This window comes from Dreissena polymorpha, chromosome 3 (genome assembly GCF_020536995.1).
Source record: "Dreissena polymorpha isolate Duluth1 chromosome 3, UMN_Dpol_1.0, whole genome shotgun sequence".
In the NCBI taxonomy this organism is placed as follows: Eukaryota; Metazoa; Mollusca; class Bivalvia; order Myida; family Dreissenidae; genus Dreissena; species Dreissena polymorpha.
This window is the reverse complement of record NC_068357.1, coordinates 36,798,422-36,821,722: the sequence shown is the minus strand read 5'-3', so window position 1 is coordinate 36,821,722 and position 23,301 is coordinate 36,798,422. Positions and strand designations below refer to the sequence as shown.

The 23,301-nt window shown below is 35.6% G+C and overlaps 1 protein-coding gene and 1 long non-coding RNA gene across 2 annotated transcripts in view; one reads left to right on the top strand and one right to left on the bottom strand.

Annotated features, from left to right (window-relative positions):
• The first annotated feature begins 9,586 nt into the window (after nt 1–9,586).
• LOC127873731 (uncharacterized) lies at nt 9,587–14,709 on the top strand. Its single transcript, XR_008046349.1, has 2 exons — nt 9,587–9,733; nt 12,104–14,709. It is a non-coding gene; the product is annotated as an uncharacterized LOC127873731 (long non-coding RNA).
• An 817-nt stretch (nt 14,710–15,526) lies between these two features.
• LOC127873702 (cyclic nucleotide-gated cation channel alpha-3-like) overlaps nt 15,527–23,301 on the bottom strand; it is a 33,744-nt gene continuing 25,969 nt past the window's right edge. The window contains exons 15-20 of the mRNA XM_052417651.1: nt 21,738–21,807; nt 20,415–20,470; nt 19,749–19,900; nt 19,002–19,060; nt 18,329–18,364; nt 15,527–17,609 (exon numbers count right to left, since the gene is read on the bottom strand). Of these exons, the coding sequence (XP_052273611.1) occupies nt 16,896–17,609; nt 18,329–18,364; nt 19,002–19,060; nt 19,749–19,900; nt 20,415–20,470; nt 21,738–21,807 (1,087 nt within the window). The 3' untranslated portion in view covers nt 15,527–16,895. The remainder of the gene's footprint in view (nt 17,610–18,328; nt 18,365–19,001; nt 19,061–19,748; nt 19,901–20,414; nt 20,471–21,737; nt 21,808–23,301) is intronic.

Here is a 23,301-nt window from a genome sequence, read left to right as displayed (position 1 = left end):
CTGGTTTACCCCGACGAAAATCACTCCATATTTCACTTGAGAATAACTGTCACCTGTTCATAACGGCCAACAGCCACTATATTCCACTCAGAAATTCATGTTTGAACTGAAAACAACGGTCACGCGTCAGTTGTCTAGAGTCGCGAAAATTAAAAACACAGCACATCACTTGTCCGTCTATTTTGCTGGTAAAGCGTCTGTTAGCGGTAATTGCCTTTGGTATTATAAAAGCTGCCCGCTGCGAGCAAACAAATAATAGGGTGTTGAGAAGGTGATAATTATGGGGGTATCTTCAAATGCAAATATGTCAGAGTTTGTGACACGTTTAAAGTAATTATCGCTAATTAAATGTTTGCGTCTTTTTCTTTGAGTGAGAACGGTGCAGTTACACCGTACTATCGGTTTATGACAGCGAATCCGCTTTTTAGACTTGTTCTGACATGACGTCAATGGCACGTGACAAGCTTTATTTACTGAATAAACGAGATGCATGAGTAAACAATTATACTACCGTTGATAAAGCTATTAATTTAGTTTAACAATATGGAATTAAATCAATCTATAAGATATAACTCTTTATTATTTAATGTAAGTTTATTCTGTAATTATGCTAAGTTATCGGCAATGAGCCTTTGTTTTACACTGTATGCAAACGACTGGGTGGGGTAACGACGTAGCAATACTACCAACTGACCAACCATCTTAAAATTGTGTTCGGAACAAAAAACGGTCACCTGTGGACAGCGGTCACTTTGGTCATTTCCCATGACTGACCGCTGTTCTCAGGTTTGACTGTTCTTTTAATTTATGTCATTAATATTATAAGCGCAAATTTTAAATAAGATTTTAATGCTTATTTATTGAAGTAATATATTTCAAGTGACGACCGAAAATGATTGTCTAAATAAATAACTTGCTTTTAAATGGTAAATTGAGATTAAGAGAATTGAAAATACAACGGATCATGTGGATTAACACGACTGTTTCAATTGAACTTATAGCAGGACTCTAGATAAGGGAAGCAAGGGGTCTTCAAGCGACCAATACACCTCATAAAATCCTTTGTCATTGGTGCTCATTAGAATCGCATCACGAAGACGATACTAATGAGTAGCCACAAAATTTAAAAGAGATTAGAAAACTCTCATTATATTGAGCTTTACACTTTCCTTTCCGTTTTATTATCATATTCCAAAGGGATAAGAACATGTTTCGGTAATTCGTTTTTAATTTATGTCAGTGCATACATTTTTTTTTATTGCCTGCTTACTATAGCAGTATTTCAAAGCGAATTCTGCATTTCTGATTCACTAAATAGAGTGTGTTATATCTGGTAAAAAGTGTCGAGTTATCTGGAATCGAAGTGCCATTGTCTTTGAGATGATCGGTAAAAGAAGTATCCATGAAAATTTGACATCCGACATTTAAAACATTTGAATTTCCTAAAATACGCTTTTCAACTAAAATTTAACATGTTGTAACATTAATGGACATATTGATCTTTTATTTCGATAAGTTGGCACGTTCTTGATTTATTACCAAGTATTTTTATATTGTTGAAATACGTACTGATCATCGAATTCATGACGATGTATAATATCGATGAAATTTTATCTCTTTTTTATAAATCACTGTTTTTTTTCCCACAACTTTCTTGCTCCGCAATACGATGTACTATACCATTAATCGACCAAACAATGTTACGTGTCTGAAAACCAAATGAACAGAACATAAATGCAAAAAAGCTGAAGAACTCAACTCTCGCGCGTGGCTTTTGTTGTTATCTGGTATCGAAGTGCCATCTGTTATCAAAGTATCCGCATACCCGGCGTATTGGTTGAATTAAAAAGATTTTCGGACCTGAATCGCTGCTGATATTTATATTTACATAGCAGTTTAAGCAGCGTAATGTTTCATGACATGCTATCTAATATATAAGTAAATGACCTTAGTACCTTTATTAAGACATTATTATACATGATTTAGATCAACAGTTTCGGAACGTTAACTAAAATTGTTAAAGCTCGTGGAATATGTGAAGATCCGGTGGTTGGATGACTCCAAAACTGGAAAATATATGGTCATATACGCTGTACTCATCAGACATGTCGAATTAGTTTCACATTTATCTTTCACATTTATACAAAATCATAATCATATTCCCATAGGATAAGATAATGTTTCGGTGATTCGTTTTTCTTCAGTTCATATATTTTTATTCATTGCCTGCTTACTTTAAAAGTATTCCACAGCAAATTCTGCATTTATGATTCACAAAAAATAGTGCGTTATATCTGGTTAAAAGTGTCGACTAATCGGGAATAGAAGTGCCATTTTGAGATGATCGGTTTAAGAAGTGTCCATGAAAATTTGGCATCCGACTCTTTAAACATTTGAATTTTTCTCAAATACGCAAGTAAACTAAAATGTAACCTATTGTAACATAAATGGATATATATTGAATTTTTATATCGAAAAGTAATCACGTTCTTGGTTTCTTTCCAAGTATTTGTATTTTGTTGAAATATGTACTGATCATCCAATTCATGCTGATTATCGAATGAATTTTATCGTTTATTTAAATATAATAAACCGTTTTTCTGCGAATGTCTGTCTTCGCAATACGAAGTACTATACCATTAATCGACCAAAAAATGTCCCGTGTCTGAAAACCGAAGGAACAAAACATACATGCAAAAAAGCTGAAGAACTCTCCTCTCGCACGTGGCTTTTGTTGTCCCCTACCGGTTTCACCGGAGAGGACTTATGGTTTGCGCTCTGTGTGTCTGTCTGTCTGTCTGTCACACTTTTCTGGATTCTGCAATAACTTTAAAAATTCTTCATTTTATTCATGAAACTTGAAACAAGGTCAGATGGCAATATGGAGATTATGCACGTCTCTTCATTTTGTTTCTACGTCAAGAATTCTGGTTGCTATGGCAACATATAAAAGAAAAAAATCTGACAATGGTGGAGCCGGTAGGGGACATATATTGCTTGGCAATAGTCTTGTTGTTCTCTGCTATCGAAGTGCCGTCTGTTAACAAAGTATCCGCATACCTGGCGTGGAACCCGGGTACAAGCTATTCAACTCAAAATCACCCGAAAACAGGGTGCATCGCTGTGCACAGCCATTACTTCATCAATTATGCAGCGATTTCCATGATCAAATGCCTTATTCAACGCAGAAATGAATTGCCTTTCTGGAAATGTACATGTCTTGCAATATTTTCATAAATGAATGAATGAGTGAATGAATGAATGAATTAAACCCTTTTCTGTTCACAACTCTTGTTAAAATTATTAATCGATTGTAGATTTCGCTGGTATGAAAAATAAACCACGCGGTAACAAGTTTCACGTCAGTGTGTATTTTATTCAGTCTTATAATATTAAACATTTAAAGTAAAATAAACATGTATAACAAATATTTGAATTCTGTATTGAGTTCAAGACCTTAAAAGGCGCTTTTTTCATTATTTGTTTAAAGTGATATTATGGGCATTTGTGAATTGTTGAATTGAGCTGAAAAGAATTAACAGGCCAAAAGAATTAGTTAAAATGTAGTTACTGACCAATTATCTGCAACTCATCTTGCTACCAGTTGTTTATAAAAATATATTTTATATTCGATATTTAACATGACTCACCCAGTCCTCTAAGCCGAAATGATCCGTAAAACAAAATAGTATATTTGTGTCGTATGAACGAATCTGCATTAAAACTAAATTTAGGTTCACATCGTACATGCATGATCAATAGTCAAACGAAAGTACGGTTGATATTCAAATGCATTATTTTTCTCTTTCCCGGATATTGTTAAAGTATGTTGATGCTGCATTAACAAATATAAGTGTATATGAAGTGAAAACACCAAAAATAAACAACGGTTGCGATAGACACCTATAAACTGTAAGATGCCCACAATATCACTTTCAAAAACATCGTGATACCGTAGCCTAATCAGTTTTCCGCTGTATCTGTAAATAAACTTGAAAAACATGGGATCCCAAATAATTGTTTCCGGGATCCCAAATAATTGTTTTCGCGTATGAGATTTAGGGTTATTGACTTGTAGATTGATAGACGCATGTCTTTTAAAAACGGAATAAATTTGTAACCAACAGTGAGTAGACCGTTTCAAATTTATATTAATAAATGAATTAATTTTTGAAAACTTGTTTTACAACTGTTTATTTTTTTTTATAATGAATGCTTATAATTAGGGATGGCAACGGTTAATCGGTTAACTGTTTCTTTAGTATGGTGTAAGAACTGGTCCAAAACTATTCTAAACCGTCCGGGAAGGTTTATAAACCGTCCCGGACAGTTTGTAAACCATCCCGGACAGTTTACAAACCGTCCGGGACGGTTTAGGAAAGTTTTGGACCTTTCGTGCGCATAAACCGTCCGGGACGGTTTAAACTGTCCGATACGGTATTATTGATGGACAATAGGTTTTTTTCAAAAGGATAATACTTTTTCAAGTAACAATTGACAAGAATACAGCAAGCAAAGCCGGAGATTGAAAATTTTCTGAATTAATTAAAGAAATACTGATTTTTTATAATTGAAATTTTTAACATTGTGATAAAAATAAACTGGACCTAACAGAAATTAATTTTCATCATTCTGTTTTGTTTGTTTTGAAATTCTATCAATGACAACAAAAGCAATTAATGATTTTCTTCTATACTTGTTATTTGCACTTTAAATTGGTTTGAAATTATTTGTTCTTTTAAATGATATATCAACAAAGTGTTGTAATCCTTAATTATGTCAGATTCTAATTGGTTGATTGACTTTCAAAACCTATGCCGTACAATAATTCAAAACCTATGCCGTACTATAATTTACGCCAGGAAACCGTCCCGGACGGTTTCCTAAACTGTATCGGACAGATTGTTAAACCATTAAATAAATCGCCCGGTACAGTTTACAGACGCACGAGCGGTTCAAAGGTATGTAACTGTCCGATACAGTTTAATAAACTGTCCGGGACGGTTTACGAACCGTCCCGGATGGTTTATAAACCGTCCCGGACAGTTTAGAATAGTTTTGGACCAGTTCGTACACCATACTTTAGAAGGTTAACCGATTACTAAATAAATAATCGGTTACTCTCGCAGAAAACACAATTTTTGGTTGAACGCAATAAATGCTCACATCGTTAGTTTTGTTTTACTTCATTTCACTGTATTGGCTAATGCGCTTATCTTATCGCAAATTATCGGCAATTACCACCCTGCAATGCCCCCTGTGGATCAATAGCGATTAGCGTTGTAAACTATCGGGTGCAGCGGATTAATGAGCAGGCACGCGAGCAATTCGCACTTCCTTTGCAGTGTGTTTGTTAAGCACTTTACATTCTATTGTGTTTCAATTATTCACATATTGTTAAATTTAAATTATAAACCGATCAATTAGGCTTGTCAATTAGCACATTTTTGTTATAAATATTAATTCAACGTGAATATCCAGTATAAATTCGGTCCAACTTGTTTAGATATCATGTATTTAAAAAGTTAAGCGACAATCTACAATCATGCTTCTTACCATGATCGGATGCTTGGAAGTTGTTCAAACAGGCTGCTGACAAGAAATCAGCTACATGCATACTATGCCCAACGACAATTTCGTTGCATGGGGGTACATCCAAAAATCTCCATCAATCAAAGGAGTGAAAAATTAAAAAAAAAAAAATGACATGCAAATTTTGTTTTGTTTGTTTGTTGTTGTTGTTTTTTGGTGTCGTTTTTTTTTGCAAGTCCCGTGAAGTATGCCATTGCGTTGACTACCATTGCTTGATAAAATCATTGAAGCTGGACACCGTGATCACACCCGATCACTGTTGTTTTAACATCTATTGCAAACTTTAACGCCCTAATAAGGACATTGATATAACAGGCCTTAACAACAGAGGTTTGAAAACCACTTTGCCCGTTGCAAATTAAATTTACGCTAATTGACAATTGTTATAAACAGCAAACTATTAATGCAAGTAATTCATAAAGGATAATGGGTGTTAATAAAACACAGTATAATTCAAATTCTGCACTAGCTTTTATTGATCAAGATGTAGAACAATAATTGTGTGTAGGTTATATTACACTAATTCCGATTCCCATAGGGTCCCATTATAAAACTGACAACTTTAACAGCATTTTTCTTGCCTTTCCGACGTATCAATTTTTCCGAACCTGGTATCATTTTAAAGATGGATCTGTCATCTTCCAATAATTGCAATCAAAAACATACCGTCTCGCAACTTCTAAGAAAGTTAATCGCTGTCGAATGAACCCACCGTAGAAAAATGCGTTTCGGAATCCTAATTTCGACAAAAGCCCCACACAATAGAAAACACACCCTCAAAAGTTCATCTTTTAAGTTAGCTTCCAATCCAAGGCATCAAAGTACTCAAGACACATACAGGATATTACAAATAACCACAAAAGACATGTCTCACATTGTTAAATGGCTTATATTCAAGAAGAGAAAAGGAACCCTTTAGAAATAGGCACTACTTTCGAATGGACCACGGAGGGATACACAATGATTTAGTGTAATGTAACCTTTAAGGGAACTCAACTTTGTCCCATCTTTTTCAAACTTTCTCCACATGAGATTTCAACTATTTCCACAATGAATATGCAATTTCAGTGCATTCGGATGGGGGTAAAGGCCTTAAAATGGCCATTTAAAGCGGTGACTAAATTGGCCGCAGTCAAGTCGGAATGCATGATTTTTAGTCTAAGTGACGACAGCTGATTTTGTGTCTCCAATTATTGTTACGCGTAACTTTTATGGCAAAAACTGGTATCATTGCATGCGAAATTCACCAATATATCAGCAAAAGGCCCAAATAAATGTATTGATTGTGAATCAGTGTACTTGTCTTGATGAAATAGGAGACTTTTTTAATTTTAAGCATTTTTTTCAATAAAAAACTCACTGACAGCATATAAAATCATGTTTTTTAAGAAAATTATTATTAAAAGCTTCACTTACAATCTAAACATACACATTGCAATTACAAAAATTAATGCTATTATGATGAGAGGCATAATTTGCAGCTTTCAAGCTGATACAAGCCGGCTACCCAAAATTAACACTTAAAAAGGCGCAAAGCGCTCCTTCAACAGCTTACGACACAAAGTGACACTTAATGCGCATCCAGATAGTCTCTCTCATATAAATAAGTCCTGTTAGCGACATTTGATTAAGTATTCTCTTTAAAATCCAGTGTTGAAAGCGTAAGTTTTGCAAAAATGCCCACAGTCACCATGCAAAAGAGCACGTTTGCTAAGGAATTCCTACGCGAGTGGCCACACTAATGTCGTGGCAGGAAAGTCATTTGGGTGTGATTCCTCTGTAGTTCAGTGTACATTCATTCCACTACCTGGGGATGACTATCAGGATCAATTTTCCCAGCTTGGTGTAGTGTTGACCTTTCAGGATGTTGATGGAACGTCCACAAGCGCTGCACCACTGCGGCCTCTGTTCAGGACACAGAGTCGGATTGAGGTGTACACAAACCCGCAGTCAGGCAATGATCATCCAGACCTTTAATAAAATAAAATGTTTAGGCCCCTGAAACTGGCAATTATGTTCAACACTGAGATAAGGAAACACATAGAGGAGACATCATGCCATGGCTTTCTCATTATCGACACGGCAAACTCGAGCAGCTGGGGACTTGGCTCTAAACAAAAACAGGTATGCTCCATCAATGTGAGCAAGATGGCATGTCAGAGTTAAAAAGGGCAAACAAACAGACAAAAGAGATATAAAGGAAATAAGAAATTAAATGCCAGAAGTAATTGTAAGTATTGTTTTTCTGTCTGCAAGGGTTGCTGTGTAAAATAATGCTTAACGCATAGTTTGGCCTGTAGGGGTTCTGCTAGCAAGAACAAATCGAAGTCATATCTGCCCGCGAACTGTAAGCTTGAGATAACCATATCTGATGAAGTACTGCTTTGAAAATGCATTCTGATTGTACTTGAACCAGAGCGCATTGACAGCACAAGGCTTCAGACCCCCCAAAAGTGTGAGGCTTTCAATAGTGCTTACCTGATACCAGACCGCATTGCCCAAGACAGTGACTTTCTCCCGGAACTGCACAGGCTGCATCCGCAGCACAATCCTTAAGCTCAATCATGGTCTGGCTAACTCTGAAATAGTGAAATCTGAATTTACAGATGCTCATTGTCTAAAGGTTATGAGTTTATTGCCTATCTTATTAAAAGCAAACACAATGACATGCTTAAGAAGACATGTGCATTTCTGAAAAGACATACAGCTGCCCGATACTTGACTAGGAAAAGGCGCTATGGTCTTCACTCTGAAATTCATTACTCTAAGGGCTTAACAGAACAAAAGCCAGATCTTACAGCTAAATGGCCCCACCTACAGCTAAATATGCTTTATAGGTTGAAAATAAAGTTATTTGTCTGAAGAACTAGTGCTATTAACTCATCAGCTATGTTGCTCCACTGGAAGCAATTATGTAAACATAGTGTATTTATGGAAATACCTAGTCTACCACCTGCTGCGCACCACTACGTCCACTGTAAATACACAGCTAAGTTAGTACTTTAACGAACAAACTGAAATTCATGTGTTAATTAAACAATCAGTATGATGACTCACATTGAAATCATGTCCAGTGCACCAGTCAGAGCAAGACAGCTAGCGGATTGTTGACCATCTACGGCTCAAGGACAAACGGTCAGGCCTACACACAAAGAGAAAAATGGCATAGATGGGCTGCATGCATGTAATTTGGCATATTTTTCATCTTGCTCTCCACCTGAAACTTCAATCTAGGGACATAATAATATTTACATTTAAGATTTGTTGGAAATGTTACCCTTACTTGTCCATACCAGGTCCCCCACCCATCCAGAAGAGTCCAAAACCACCAAAAACATCCATTTGGACCAAAATATTGACATCTCTCATCTATTTTAGCACCCAAATCATCAAAACATTCATTAAAATTCATTTCTACTTGTCTCGCTTGCAGACGAATCCATGTGACCTTGACATTGCAGTAAATGTGCTTTTTAAAGGTTATATTACACTAATTCCGATTCCCATAGGGTCCCATTATAAAACTGACAACTTTAACAGCATTTTTCTTGCCTTTCCGACGTATCAATTTTTCCGAACCTGGTATCATTTAAAAGATGGATCTGTCATCTTCCAATAATTGCAATCAAAAACATACCGTCTCGCAACTTCTAAGAAAGTAAATCGCTGTCGAATGAACCCACCGTAGAAAAACGCGTTTCGGAATCCTAATTTCGACAAAAGCCCCACACAATAGAAAACACACCCTCAAAAGTTCATCTTTTAAGTTAGCTTCCAATCCAAGGCATCAAAGTACTCAAGACACATACAGGATATTACAAATAACCACAAAAGACATGTCTCACATTGTTAAATGGCTTATATTCAAGAAGAGAACAGGAACCCTTTAGAAATAGGCACTACTTTCGAATGGACCACGGAGGGATACACAATGATTTAGTGTAATGTAACCTGTAAATGACATGAAGCTAATATTACAACAAAGAAATATCACAGTTCACCGACAAGCACGTAAAAAAATTGTTTATATACGTTTTCCGGGTGTTTTTTTAAATATTTATTTATGTGGTACAAAGACAGTCGGTTAACCGGTTAACCGCTCGAATATTGAAACAGGTTAACCTGTTACGGATTTGATCAGGTTTGCCATCCCTACTTATAATACGTAGAATTCATGTACAAGTTACGGAAACAATTATTTGGGATCCCGGAAACAATTATTTGGGATTCCATGTTCTTCAAGTTTATTTACAGATACAGCGGAAAACTGATTAGGCTACGGTATCACGATGTTTATTTAATAAAATAACAAACAAGGTTAAGATAAGATAATTTACCATGTTATAAAACGAACAGAAAGTAGTGCATTTGAAAATCCGTCCTATCTTGTTTTAAAATCGCACGTTTTCCTGATTTTTAACCGGCATGGTAAAAAAATACATTATATGAGTGTGGACTGATTATATATTCGTTTTTGACATAAACACGACTAATTGCCTTTCACATTATGACATTTTTAACAAATTTGAGTTAGAATGAAACATAATCATAAAGTTGTTAGGTGATTTTAAAAATCAAGCTGCATTGCATGTAAAGTAAGATATTAATTGTGGAAAACGTAGTAGAAGCAGAGCATTCGTTTCAGTATAATATATGTCAATTCGTCATTAACATACTTAAATATACATTAATTATTAATACATCATGATAAAGTCCAGTGCGTCAAATAATAAATGATTTATGTATTGCATTAATAATACTGACTATAATAAGCATTCATATGAGTCCTATCTTCTTCCATAGAGAGCTTACGAAATCCCTATAACGCTGATTTTGTGCATTTTTGTTACCATGTTAATGAGGTATCGGAAGAAAGTGCGTTTTGAGAGCATCAAAACATCCCCTAAGGTGAACAATTAAGGCTTCGCAATCTTTTTTGATATTGATAAATATTTAACATACGACAATCATTTGAAGAAATATAAGATCATGCAAAGTTCAACATCTTTCAGGAAAAACAATGATATTGCAGTAACTACTCTATATTGCATAATATTTCAACGTATATAACAATTAATATCTAGTTGTGCATCAATAACTATATCCATAAAGTTCTGTTTTTCCCACGTTCTGGTGTCGCACTGGACGTTTGCAATTTAATGTTAGAAGGCTGTGTACTGGATTTCTGAAAGTTTCTATCTGCAACAACGAGTTTTAAGCTTATTCAGATCACTAACAGCATCCAGATTGATTTTTCGGCGTGCTGCATTAAGCCAGCTTTTCACCTTAGCCTGACCTTTGTTAGCGTCCAATAGAATTCAAATAAAACTTCCCGCGGCCAAGTACAGATGAATACACTTCATTTACTGCATTGGCTGATTTGAGAATACGACCAGAACATTGGAAACATGTCCGCGTCTTTGTAACACTGTTTTACTGCGTGTTCAGCATGAAACGATTTTATATCTAATAAAAAGGCTTAATAGATAGATTTACACTCAATCTCGACGTCAATACAGTTTGTGCGTCCACCTTTTATTTTCAGAAGATTTTCAGCGCGAGAACGTTTGCTCTTAAAGGCTATTTTCTCATATTTAGTACTAACTTCCATATTCCTGTCAACATGTTAACATGTTAAAGTATAGAGAGCAGTGGAAGCGAAGACTCACTTTAATGCATTGCATTTTAACTCGCGAGGTATATCGGGTCAATTTGCGGCCACTGTGTGTGAATGTAAGAGTTTACATACAGGTCATCGCTGCGTCTCTACCCTATGTGCTGATCGGAGTTCGCGGCCAGGAAAATAATCGTTACATAATAAAGACGCTATAGCGTGAACTAGGTGAACTGGAATTTTCTTTAGACCAGACAGATGTTAAATGAAGATATCCAGCGATATCATATGGTATGTCAATAATAGATTCTTAATGTGTTTTACAACAATACCATGATAAATATTATTTTTAATTAATTTAACAAGAATTATGCCATCATATTGACTAATGAATTAAGCATGAGCGCAATGATTCTCGATACTGTTAAAAATCGAATCAAATAGCAACGCCAGACAAACCACTAAAACAGGTTTGTTCGAAGAACGAGCGTATAAATATTTAAAATATATACGGATACTTCGCGTGTGGCCGGTTGACTCATATGTTTTAATTTCACTTCCATTCTTCTTTTGGTTTTCTGTTTTGTATCTATACGTTTATGACCAGCAATATGTTATAATGTAAAATAAGCCGCGAAAACTCCGCGTATCATCCCGTACTGCGTTTGCTGCAGCTAAGAACTGCACAGAAAAAGACATTCGCTATCTTTGATCTCATTCATTGAAGTCTTAACCTTTCATTAACTGCAACCACAATCAACGCCGTATATCTTTTTTAAAGATATTTCTTGTTTAAATTAACATTTAGTCTGGAAGGCACATTTACAGAGACGCATGAATTTGATCACGGTTTTCAGTTTTGGTCAACCATTATGCAAACATTTTAATCGCTTTCAGGAAGTTATAATCTACCTGAGAGTACAAGTACCTACATGAGAATAAGGACCCGTAATCGTGTAGCCACTATGGTTTTGCAATAACAGTAAAAGCCACCAGCAAACTGCAGTTCCTATTGGACAGTGGTCTAGTGGTAGTATGCTGGTCTAGGAACCGAAAGGTCCCTGGTTCAAATCCCGCTCAGACCACAGAATTTTCCTGAGCAAAAAATTAATCCCACGCTTGCTCCTCTCCACCCAGGACCATAAATGGGTACCCGTGAGAGAAAAAAGCCAATGTGCCGTGGCTGCATACTGCGCCGAATGTAAACGGACGACTTATATCCCAGTGATCGGGGGTAAATGTCAGAGTCGATTGAAGATGAGTCTAGTATCATAATCAGATGATAAACGCATTTACCATTTACAATTCCAAATTGTGTGCACTATATGTGAAATGGAGAGAAAAAGCAGTAAGTGTCAAGCTTATCTTGAAATGTGTGTTGCGTGTATTTCTTGCTTTGAGTGCGTATTTTGCTTGTGGAAACCCGATACATAATGAAGCGATACAATGCAAACTTGGGGCGCAAATCACAATCCCTTTACCTTTGAAGGCAAACATGGACTACACTGTAAGTGTTGGAGGTACAGATGTAGGTGCGTGTAACACTTACACATCAATGACACCTCATTGCATGCTGCATGACCAAGGATTCATCGGTCAATACAATTTCATTGGCAGAGGGACACATTGGACATTACTTATCGAAAAGATGTCCTGTAATAATACAAATGTTACGATCCAAGCAACTGACGGATTCCGAAGCAATACAATCATAAGTATTCCGATTATTTTTATGAGGTATAAATCTCGAAATGACACAGATTTCTCTGATGAACAAACAGAATCTAGCGGCAATAATAGGCTACATGCTTTTTTTCCATCCTTCACAGCTAAACGTGTCTTCCTTGTTTCTGTTTTCATTTTCTTTCTACTTGTATGTGTGTGTATTATAAAATTCACTTCTCACATTAGAGACAGACAGACAGACAGACAGAAAGACGGCCGGACGGACGGACGGGCGGTCGGACGGACGGAAAGACGGATAGACAGAAAGACAGACACACAGACAGGCAGTAAATATCAATTATGTGTAGTGTGTAAGTTATTTCAATATTAAGTTGTTATATTTTCACATTTGCCAGACTCGACATTTGATAACCGGTAAAACCGGAAGGTCTTGCATAATTCGAACTTGACCATTTATAATATACGACAATTTTTGTTAAAACCCCTTCTGAGAAATTGCAGGATGCAGTTACAATATATAATTATCTTTTGTTCTGTTCGTGCGGACTTACAAACAGGCGGACTGACGACCAGGAAGAAATGGACCGATATACATACAGCTGAATGTCTATACCAAGTTGCATCATACCATTTTACATACTGTTCGATTTATAACAATATTTTAGTTTAGCAGACAAACAGAAATATAGATAGATGAATAGAGGACGGTATATTGACAGATAGAGCGCAGAAAACATATAGCTTATATGTATAACACGTTTAATGATAATATATAATGCTCTTTTTGAACGGACATTCAAATAACGGATAAATAAATGAATTGATTGTCAGACAGACATACAGAAAACCCAAAGCTGAATGTGTTTGCCATGCTTCCTTGTTAAAATTATCTTGTCATTTCGTTACACGTGTTTATATAAATCTAAATCTATAAAATTGTTTGTATGTCTTCTCAAATTGCTACTCTTGTATGGTTTTTGTATTTATACCTTAGTATTATGTTATACCTGTTTCTTTGTTGCTGTTGTTTTTTAGTACATAAGCATTGATTTCATTTGTGACACAAAAGCGATTTTTTAGGTACAATTTTTCCTAAATAGAGCACTGTGCTCAAATTCCACACTTAAACGAATGAAACCGTGTTTATAGTTTTTTATAAATACACAACTTACATTGATATTGTTTGTTTTATAAATACTTGTTAAACAGAATCCGGCATTTCAGCAAACGCAAATGTATTGTTTTCATGTTTATTTTTTATGTTTACATAGCTTACATTGTATTGTGTTCTATCAATACTTGTTTAACAGAATCCGACATATCAGCAAAATAAATTGTATTGTTTACATTTCCTTTAAATGAAACATTATCTTAATATTTATATAGAATTCATGTATCACTGACAAAGTATGCTTTATTACTAACACTTAAAAATACATATTTACAGAGTCAGCCTTATTATGAATAAACATGTTATTTTTTAAATGAATTTGTAAAATCTGAGAAACCAAATATTAATGTCGTATATTAAGGGCAATTTTAATATCTTGCACTGTGTGTACACTGTGTGTATGTTTTATTCCTCACATTTCCCGCCATTTAGATTTTTTGTTTGTTTTTTCTTTTATGTTAACCATGCTGTATGTTAAGATAGGTTAGGTTTTGTGAACTTGAGCATATTTGAATAGCTACATTGTTGTTGTTTACAGTTTTCTTGTAATACTTGATTAACTGTGTAGCATTAGCCGGTATGAATAAGTAAAATATTATCTCATACTAAGAGGCTTAAATGACATCCAGAAGAGATAAGATATTTTTTTTATTTTTTTAAAAAGGAAACTTACGCACATATATTTTGTTTGCAAGATTTGCACTTCATTTCAGACATGGAATGCAGAGGCCCTTTTCAGTTTTTCAAATTAAATTCTCGAGGATCGGATAATTTTATTTCAAAAGGATTAGATGTGAAGGTCAACAAAGCTGTAACATATGAGAATGATTACTATATGAATTTAAATCTAAACACACTTTGAAAACATTTTACTCTTATTAATGTGTATTGGCCATATTTATAATGAAAGCGCCGCTCTCTACCAACACATTTTTAAATGAAAACATTTGGAACGAATCATTTATATGGTGTGGTGATTTTAAACTAGTTTTAAATCAAATCTTGATTTTTGCAATTACAAATAAAATCACAATAATCTAAAAGCAGGAAACACTTTAACATATTGTATTGCTGAGAAAAAATACACGATCCGTTCAGATTGGAATCGAAAACAATTCTCTTGGTTTAGAGCAAATCTTTTGCAACAAGATTTTGGTTAGTCATTTCTTGGTTACGAATGACTTCTTTACTCATATCAGAGATTGTACATTCGGAATACGTGTATTGACTTTAAAACAGATTTGATACTCAATCTTAGAATTTTATTTTAATGTCTTTACATGTTCGTCCCAAGTGTATCAACTGGATACAAATTGTTTTTCATAATACTGTTACTGCTGTGCAACGATTGGTTTTCTGTCCGATTTGTTAAATGCACGCCATGGTTGTAGACAGGGGGAAACCATCAGCCCGTATTTATTAATGCATGTGCTGAAATGTTATGTATACAAATAACACAAAAATCAAGAACATCAAATGTATTTTTTCAATGGCATACAATAGAAATTTACACAGTTCGCAGATGACACAACATTTTTGCGAGAGGAAAGTGGGGGTACTGTTAAGTAATAATCAATTTTCCCAATATTCTGGTTTAAAATATTGTATTGACAACACCCATTTTATAATGATATGGTCTTTTAATATAGCACTCGTCGATCTAAATGAAATTGAAATAGGTTTGGGGGATAATTTCAAACTTCTTGGCATACAGTTTCATTTTGTATTGGAAAACATTGTGTCCTTGGATTTAAACGAATACAATTTAGGTCCCCTATTTAACACAAAACAAAGCGAATAACCCGAAAGGTATTGCTAATAGAGGGCCTAAACTTTTAAACTGTACAAATATATGTACTAGTGTGTGAACTTGCGCAATTCCTTTTTTGGTTGAGTTATTTCCTATATGAGTTGAGTTTTCAGGCAACAGGAATGTTGTGGCATCCTGTTTCATACGGACACATTTGTTGTTCGATTTGAATTAGGATTAATAATTTTCAAAAGATGACTAGCTTGGAACGAGTTGATTGTAAAAACAGGAGTAACAATAGATTTTAATTAACAATACTTTTGATTATTTTTCTAAACTATAACAATTAATTTAAATATTGGAATGTTTGCTAAAACTCTATTGACGGCATACTAATACGGAAGTCCACATGCACTGTTACTGACTTTAAAGCATTCAACACATTTGCACAAAACGTTGTACGCGTAAACAATATTCCATAATGTCGATTAATACTCAAAAGATTCATCAAAGAGGTCGAGTGACAACAGAAATATATTATGAAAGACATTGGCAACAACAAAACAACATAATACAATAATTAAAGCGGCAACGTCTGAAAATATACTATGGATCTAAACATATTTAAATATACTTATGAACGCACTTGAATCTGATGACCTAACAATAGGAATGCTAGAACGCCTCGAGTGGGCTAGCATTCATCAAGAGTGCCATCGTCACAAAGAAACATACAGATGCTAGGAACCAAATGACGCAAATAAATGTTTCTGTTCGTATATTACATTTGAAATATTTTATTATATTTAAATACTAATATACTTAAGGCGTATACAAACGCAACTTATTGTTTGTATTGACACTGGTTTCAGGTACGCGTACTCCGATAGAAATCTTCAACTCTTGGTTGCTCTTAGTAATAAATTTGGTGTTTTTTGTAATGACTAATCAGGTGTTTCACTACGATCAGATCTATTTCACACTGGCGGAGTGTACTTAGCCCAAATTCTTTCGTCATTATATTTTAACAGCAATACCCATTTCTTTAATTACGTCAAACGCGTCGGATAAGGCAAGGTCTCTTAGAAATGTACGTCGAAGTAGAAGTCGCTATGCTCGTCATCGGAAGTGTCCGAGGTGAAACCGGAACTGTCGGAAAGATATGAGTCCATCTCGAGAAGCTTCTCTATGACACGGAGGTCCTGAGCACTGTCGTTCATTACGCTGTTGCTCCGGGTCACCAGGCGCTTGGGTGGCTCGTTTCTGTGGGACTTGGCGGACTCTGCTTTCCCAGCGCCATTTTGATTTGAATGACTTTGCAAGGTTTTGTGGATTTTCGAGCGGCGAGATCCGGTCGGGGAGTTCTGTGATGACTTTGAATTATTTTTCGTAATTATTTTTGGTTCAGATATGGAATGACGTAAGATTTTGTTCTTCAGAGTAGGTTTACGTCGGAGTTCTTGTGTGAGTGAATTGTGCTTGGAATGTTCATTTAATGTTTCGTTGTTCGCATCCCATCTGCCGTGTGACTCCGACCTACATAGCTTTTCCAATGACTGAGACACCAGACACCCCTCGTACACTTCAGGATCAACCGTGTGTATCTTAGAGGTGTGATAAGAGTTATCGACGCATGCGCATTCCCCGTTTCCGTCGGACTGCCGCCTGGCGGATTTCGGAGAGTTTTTGTTGATGACGCGAAAGGCGCGGTCCTTGGATTTCAGGCGTTCGACTCTGTACCTCAGTAGAAGTATTTCCTTGTCCCGACACTTTATCTGGTCGGAAAGCTCCTGGTTCTGAAGGAACAGCAAACGTTTGTTCAAACAACTTTTTTTCTGATTTCTAGTGCAAAAAGGTATTTTATAAAGAAACACATAGCGACGAATACGACTGCGATGCCTTAAACAAAAAATACATTCATGATTTTTTTTTCACTTTTTACTATGTGTTATCGTTTTCAATCAGGCTGTACCAAATAACACAGTTCATAAATGAGCTAAGAGGGTTGTAGATAAGAAAAAAAATGTAAGCGAAGCTGTATGTCTGAAGTTGCCCCTTTGTTTCTCGACTACTGTATTAATCTCCCTTTTCACGACAGTTGTATTAACCTCAGATAGCGTCACTGTGTTGACAGTTGTATTTACGTCCATTTGTTTCTTGATGGTTGCATTACTATCACTTTGTTCCAAACAATTTTATTTACACCCCTTTGTTACTTGACTAGTGTATGTACCTCACTTTGTTTCTCGGTAGCTGTATATATCTCCCGTTGTTGCTCGACAATTGTTTTACCTCTCTTTATTTATCAATAATGGTATGTACCTCCCTTTATTTCTAGACAATTGTATTTCCCTCCCTCTGTTTCTCGACAGGCGTTTTTACCCCCGTTGTTACTCGACAGTTTTATTTACCTGATTTAATTGATCAACATTTGTTTCTCGTCAGGTATATTTACCCCCCTTTGATTCTCGACAGATGTATTTAACTCCCTTTGTTTCTCGACAAGTATATTTACCTTAGACTGCAGATCAGCTATCTTCTGCTTCGTCGACTTAAAACATAAACAATGTTAGCATCATCATCTGACTGATATTAAATTAAATAATTACGTCGTACACATACACAACGGCCGGCAATGACTGACAAGCCATATAGGTAACATTTGGCCACTCGATTGGTGAGTTGTTTATTTTCTTTAGACATTTTTTTATCTTCTGAGCGAACTAGTTAAACATCATATTCAGTCAAAATAACAATACATTAACCAAACGATAATACAAACTGATGTTCAAAGCAAGTGCAAGATGTATCATTATAAACAATCGCTGATCGAAATATAATCAATGAACAGCAGTAAACTTGTAAAACTACTCGACATTACGCAGAAAGAAATTCAGAACCTGAGCACAGCATAATATTATCGTCATTTTGATATTATTTGATATAAATTTCTTGCATCGAAGTATGTCAGAAACGAAGCAATTTCCGCCCTAATAGTTACTGATCTGCTATAAACAATTATTTCTTGTTTTGATGCGCGGCAATTCAACAACTCAGGCTAACCCCCTTATAGATTATGTGCCACGCATCATAACTCCAAATCGTTGTTTAGCAACTGATAACCAAAGATTAATAAAAATGATGTATTGTTCAATTGGCGCCGAATTTTTGGCGCAGTTTGACCTAACCTGGCTGTCGAAGTGCCTGAGTTCGTTCAACACGGACCTCATCTCTCCCATCTCGACTTCTGCAAACAAACAGAATAACAACCATCAGACTTAACATCTGGTGAAGGCACTTGCCACTTGTATACATACGACAAATAATACTTCGATTTCTTTGAATTGTTCATGTAACGGGGTTTGTTGTATATTCTAGAAATATAATTCAAAATACTAGTGTATGGACAGCATATTTGAGCAAAAGTTATTTGTAAACATTTTAATAAGGATCAAGATACGTAAAAAAATACATTTTTGTGCACGTTATAATAACATGGATTGTTTTAAATAGGTCAACACAGCAAACAATCCTTACAATAAGACAACGAAGGAAGAATTAAATGTCACTCTATAAACCAACAATTACATTTATAGACAACAATTATGACGTACTTGTGTTAGTTATTTGTATTCACAATTAGCAAAGATCTACTAATAAACATTGATAGATTGTGGCCATTTGTGATCACATACATGAAATTGGTACTACTTAGGTAGTTTTATTAACAGTACATGGCCACACATTTGACGTTATCGCGTTCCTTAAAGTTGTATTGATCACTATTGACTACAAAGACGATGTTATTGTTTCTCTAAGTAAAAGTTGCAATAGTAATATCCAATGATCACAAATATGACAAAATTGCGATACGTTATTACAGTTGTATTAACCATTAAGTATCATACATATAACGGGATAACGGCATAACTTACGTCGTGTGGCGAGGAGTCTCTTGAAGTTTTCGGACTTAATGACATTGAGTAGCATGTCCTTCTTGCTTTCCGACGGCGAGGAGAAAATGTCACCGGAAGCCTGGGACGCTGTATCGGAACTTGGCCGACGGATTTCTTTTGTCTTTTCGATCCTTAATTAAACGCAAATTTAAGATGGGTTTACACAGCTTTGTACCGAGTAATTTCTATGTAATTCAAAACATATAACCAAATTTGAGGCAGTTCACAATCTGGTAAATATGTTGATGATGTCCCATTGGTGTAGCAGCAATTCTTTTTGAGTTACGCGAGACTCAAGCTAGAAATGCCATTATTTGCTCAGAAAGGACAATAGCTCTGCAGGAAGAAAATGCACAAAAGTACCAAGCGGACTACTTTCCCGTTCCGATATATAGTTTTATAAAATGCCATCACTCAAACATATAAACAAATGACAAATGGTAAAGATCCTGACCCAGAAATTCTATGGGTTTAAGCATATTTGCCCCCCCCCCCCAAAAAACACTTCTAGATCTGATTTGTATTAAAACAAAATCCGAAATACACACACTATCCGTACTTTTATTGAAACATTGTTTAAAACATGCCCTGATAAACAGAACGTTCGTACCTTAATTAAACAAAGCCCTGATCAACACACTGTACCTTTCTTTCGCTTGCTTCTCCAGGATTTGCTTGGCGTTCGGATATTCCACCAGGGCCTGGTAGTAGGTAAAGAGATTTGAATTGGCTTCACCGGCGCATGTTCATAAGACTCAAATTGTATTTTTTTCTATAAGAGACATTGTTTGCTTTTATATATTTATAATATTAAATTAAGATATTGTTTTCGTTCCTTAACATTCAGCTATTGATATTTTTGCAGATTACTACCAATTATACACGTCTGACGTAAGCATTTAACAATTAAAGATATGACTTAAACATCCTTTATATTGTATTGGTGTGCCTTTAACCGCATGTCAATATATCCAACCAAAACAAAATGCTCGATAATATAAAATGCGAAGCAAGTAGTTGAACGCAAATTACTTGGAAAACTATCAGCCGGCATTTCACTTTATAATAGCGTATACATAATATTTGTCGTAGACTCATTGCAAACACGCCTGATTAAACGGCTTTCTAAACTTTATAACAAAGACATTATTCATTAGTTCGTAAATATAACATTATAACAGATATACGAAGCACTAGTATATGCCGGTGTGTATAAGAAAGCTAAACTGAGGCACACATTTTGATCGAAAATCAACTAATTTTAAGTATAAAATGCTTTTAAGTAGTCCTTAGTACAAGACGGTGTAAATATGTACATGTCTGCAATTATTCAACTTATTCGTGTGTAACGATGCGACTTTCATGTATACACCACTGCGACTTAAACGTGTAAATACACACATACGTGTAAAACGATGCGACTTATTCGTTAACAACGATGCGACTTCTACGTGTGCAAACTGTTTCCTAGGAGGTTTTGTTTCATTTCTTTTTTCTTGAAAAGGACATATACAAATCAAAGGTCATTTAAATATTATTTGATTAAATGCAATACAGTGTCTACATATTGTCTACATATTAAATGCGTCGACATTCTATAATTAAAGTATGATTTGTCACTAGAAAAGCTATAAAAAATGATGTTATGATGGTCTTTGGTTACCGTTTTGAATTGATCCTGTCTTTCAAAAGCGACCTAATCTCGCATGTATAATGGAAGTTACACGTGGGAGCTACAATTCAGCGCGATTAATATGTAGCAAAAGCATGTACAACATCAACAAATGTGAATACGCCATATCCTCCGATGAGAGGAATATTCCTGAAAATGACTTAAAACTATCATGGTCATTACGTCTTTACTGACATGTATGACTGGAAGACGCATATTTTATACGCGCATTAAAAAATAAAAACGGAAGTGTCTACCTGCTGCTGCGCACGCTCAAACTGTACAGGAAGACTTACCGACATGAGGTCCCGTCGGGAGAGTCTCAGGAGCTCCGAGTATCCGACCGCCCGCACGTCCGCCGTGCGTCTGGAAAGGAAAGGCGGTTTGACAAAGACGGCTTTCATTTCAAGCAACATGAATATGTGTAATTGTTTTCGGTTTAAAGCATTAAATTCCATATACAAAAAATAAGAGTATTTTCACATTGACAAACCGCCAGTTTTAGCGTTTTAGTGACTAATAAACCACGCACATTCACAGAAATATACTTTTTTATAAATTCAATAATACAATTTTAAAGTGAATTAAAAAACTAATTTTGATTATTATGAAATAATACACCATGCTCTTCAAATAATATACGAAAAATAAAGTTAGCAGTGTCAAGTTTCTAATTAACAACTAAAACAGAAATCACGAATCTGAACATAGCTTTGTTAAACATAGGTCTGATGTCATTTGCAAAGTTATTTATCAAATCATGTTACATTTGAAATAATGTTCATAATCATGCTATCGGCAGTTCAATCTTCGTCGATCTGAATCATGGCTATTTAACATCTGTGGATATAGTCCTCAAAGTTTAATTATAACGCGTCAGAGCTTAACATTCATGTTCATTGACCCATTCAGAATGATGCACTGGACATAATTAGTTAGGTGCAGACTGGGTCATGCATATTGGAAATGTGACGTTATCTTAATTAAATGATTCTTGTTTTGTCTGATCGTTATAGAAGGAAAAGAAATAGTGTAAAAACAAGCAAAAGTGAGCGCATATTGCTGGGCAACAGCCAGTCGGTGAGGAAGCAAATCCAGACATTACCTTTACATTGTTTTCAGGTGCAAAGCTTCCCATGACGCGACGGAACAAGCACTGTTCGTATCGAAGTTTTTTAATGTTTTATAATTCAGTACATTCAAGCAAATTAGTTCACGTTGAAGAACAATATTCAATCTTATATGTTAAAACACATGCTTCCACGCAAGGGCAAAATACGATTACGCTTTACCTTTCACATTTCTGACCCATAGCGACGAATTGCGTCAACCCAGTGTGGGCGATTTTCGGTGACACAAAAAAGCTGCGCTAGCGCGTTAATTAGGTGACGCACTTGGTAAAAACGCACTGGTGAGTTGATCACAGACCTTGGTTTCAAACTAGAGTGCAGAGTTTCACTGCTAACTATTAATTCTCTGGTGCAGTGCGATTACTGATCACCAATTTAAATTATTAGGAAAATGAATGTTAAATAGCCCATTTAAGTAGCAATTTTGTGATGGGTATGACCATTGGAAGTGATGAATTCGATCCATCGCTCTTTATTTAAAAGAACTTTTGCAAAAGAGAGCATTTCATAAAAAATGACAAAAAAAGTAATAAAAATGGCGCGGCCGCGGCCGACGCGTATCCCCACGCCGCAACTTTGGACCCAGGGGTCAGATCAAAATTCCAAATAGTGCATTGTCGCACATATGCTCATAGCTACCATTTGTGTAAGCTTCAATGTTCTAGTGCTAATAGTGTAGGGGGAGATAGTGGCCTGGACGGACAGACGGCGGAGATAACCACATAATCCC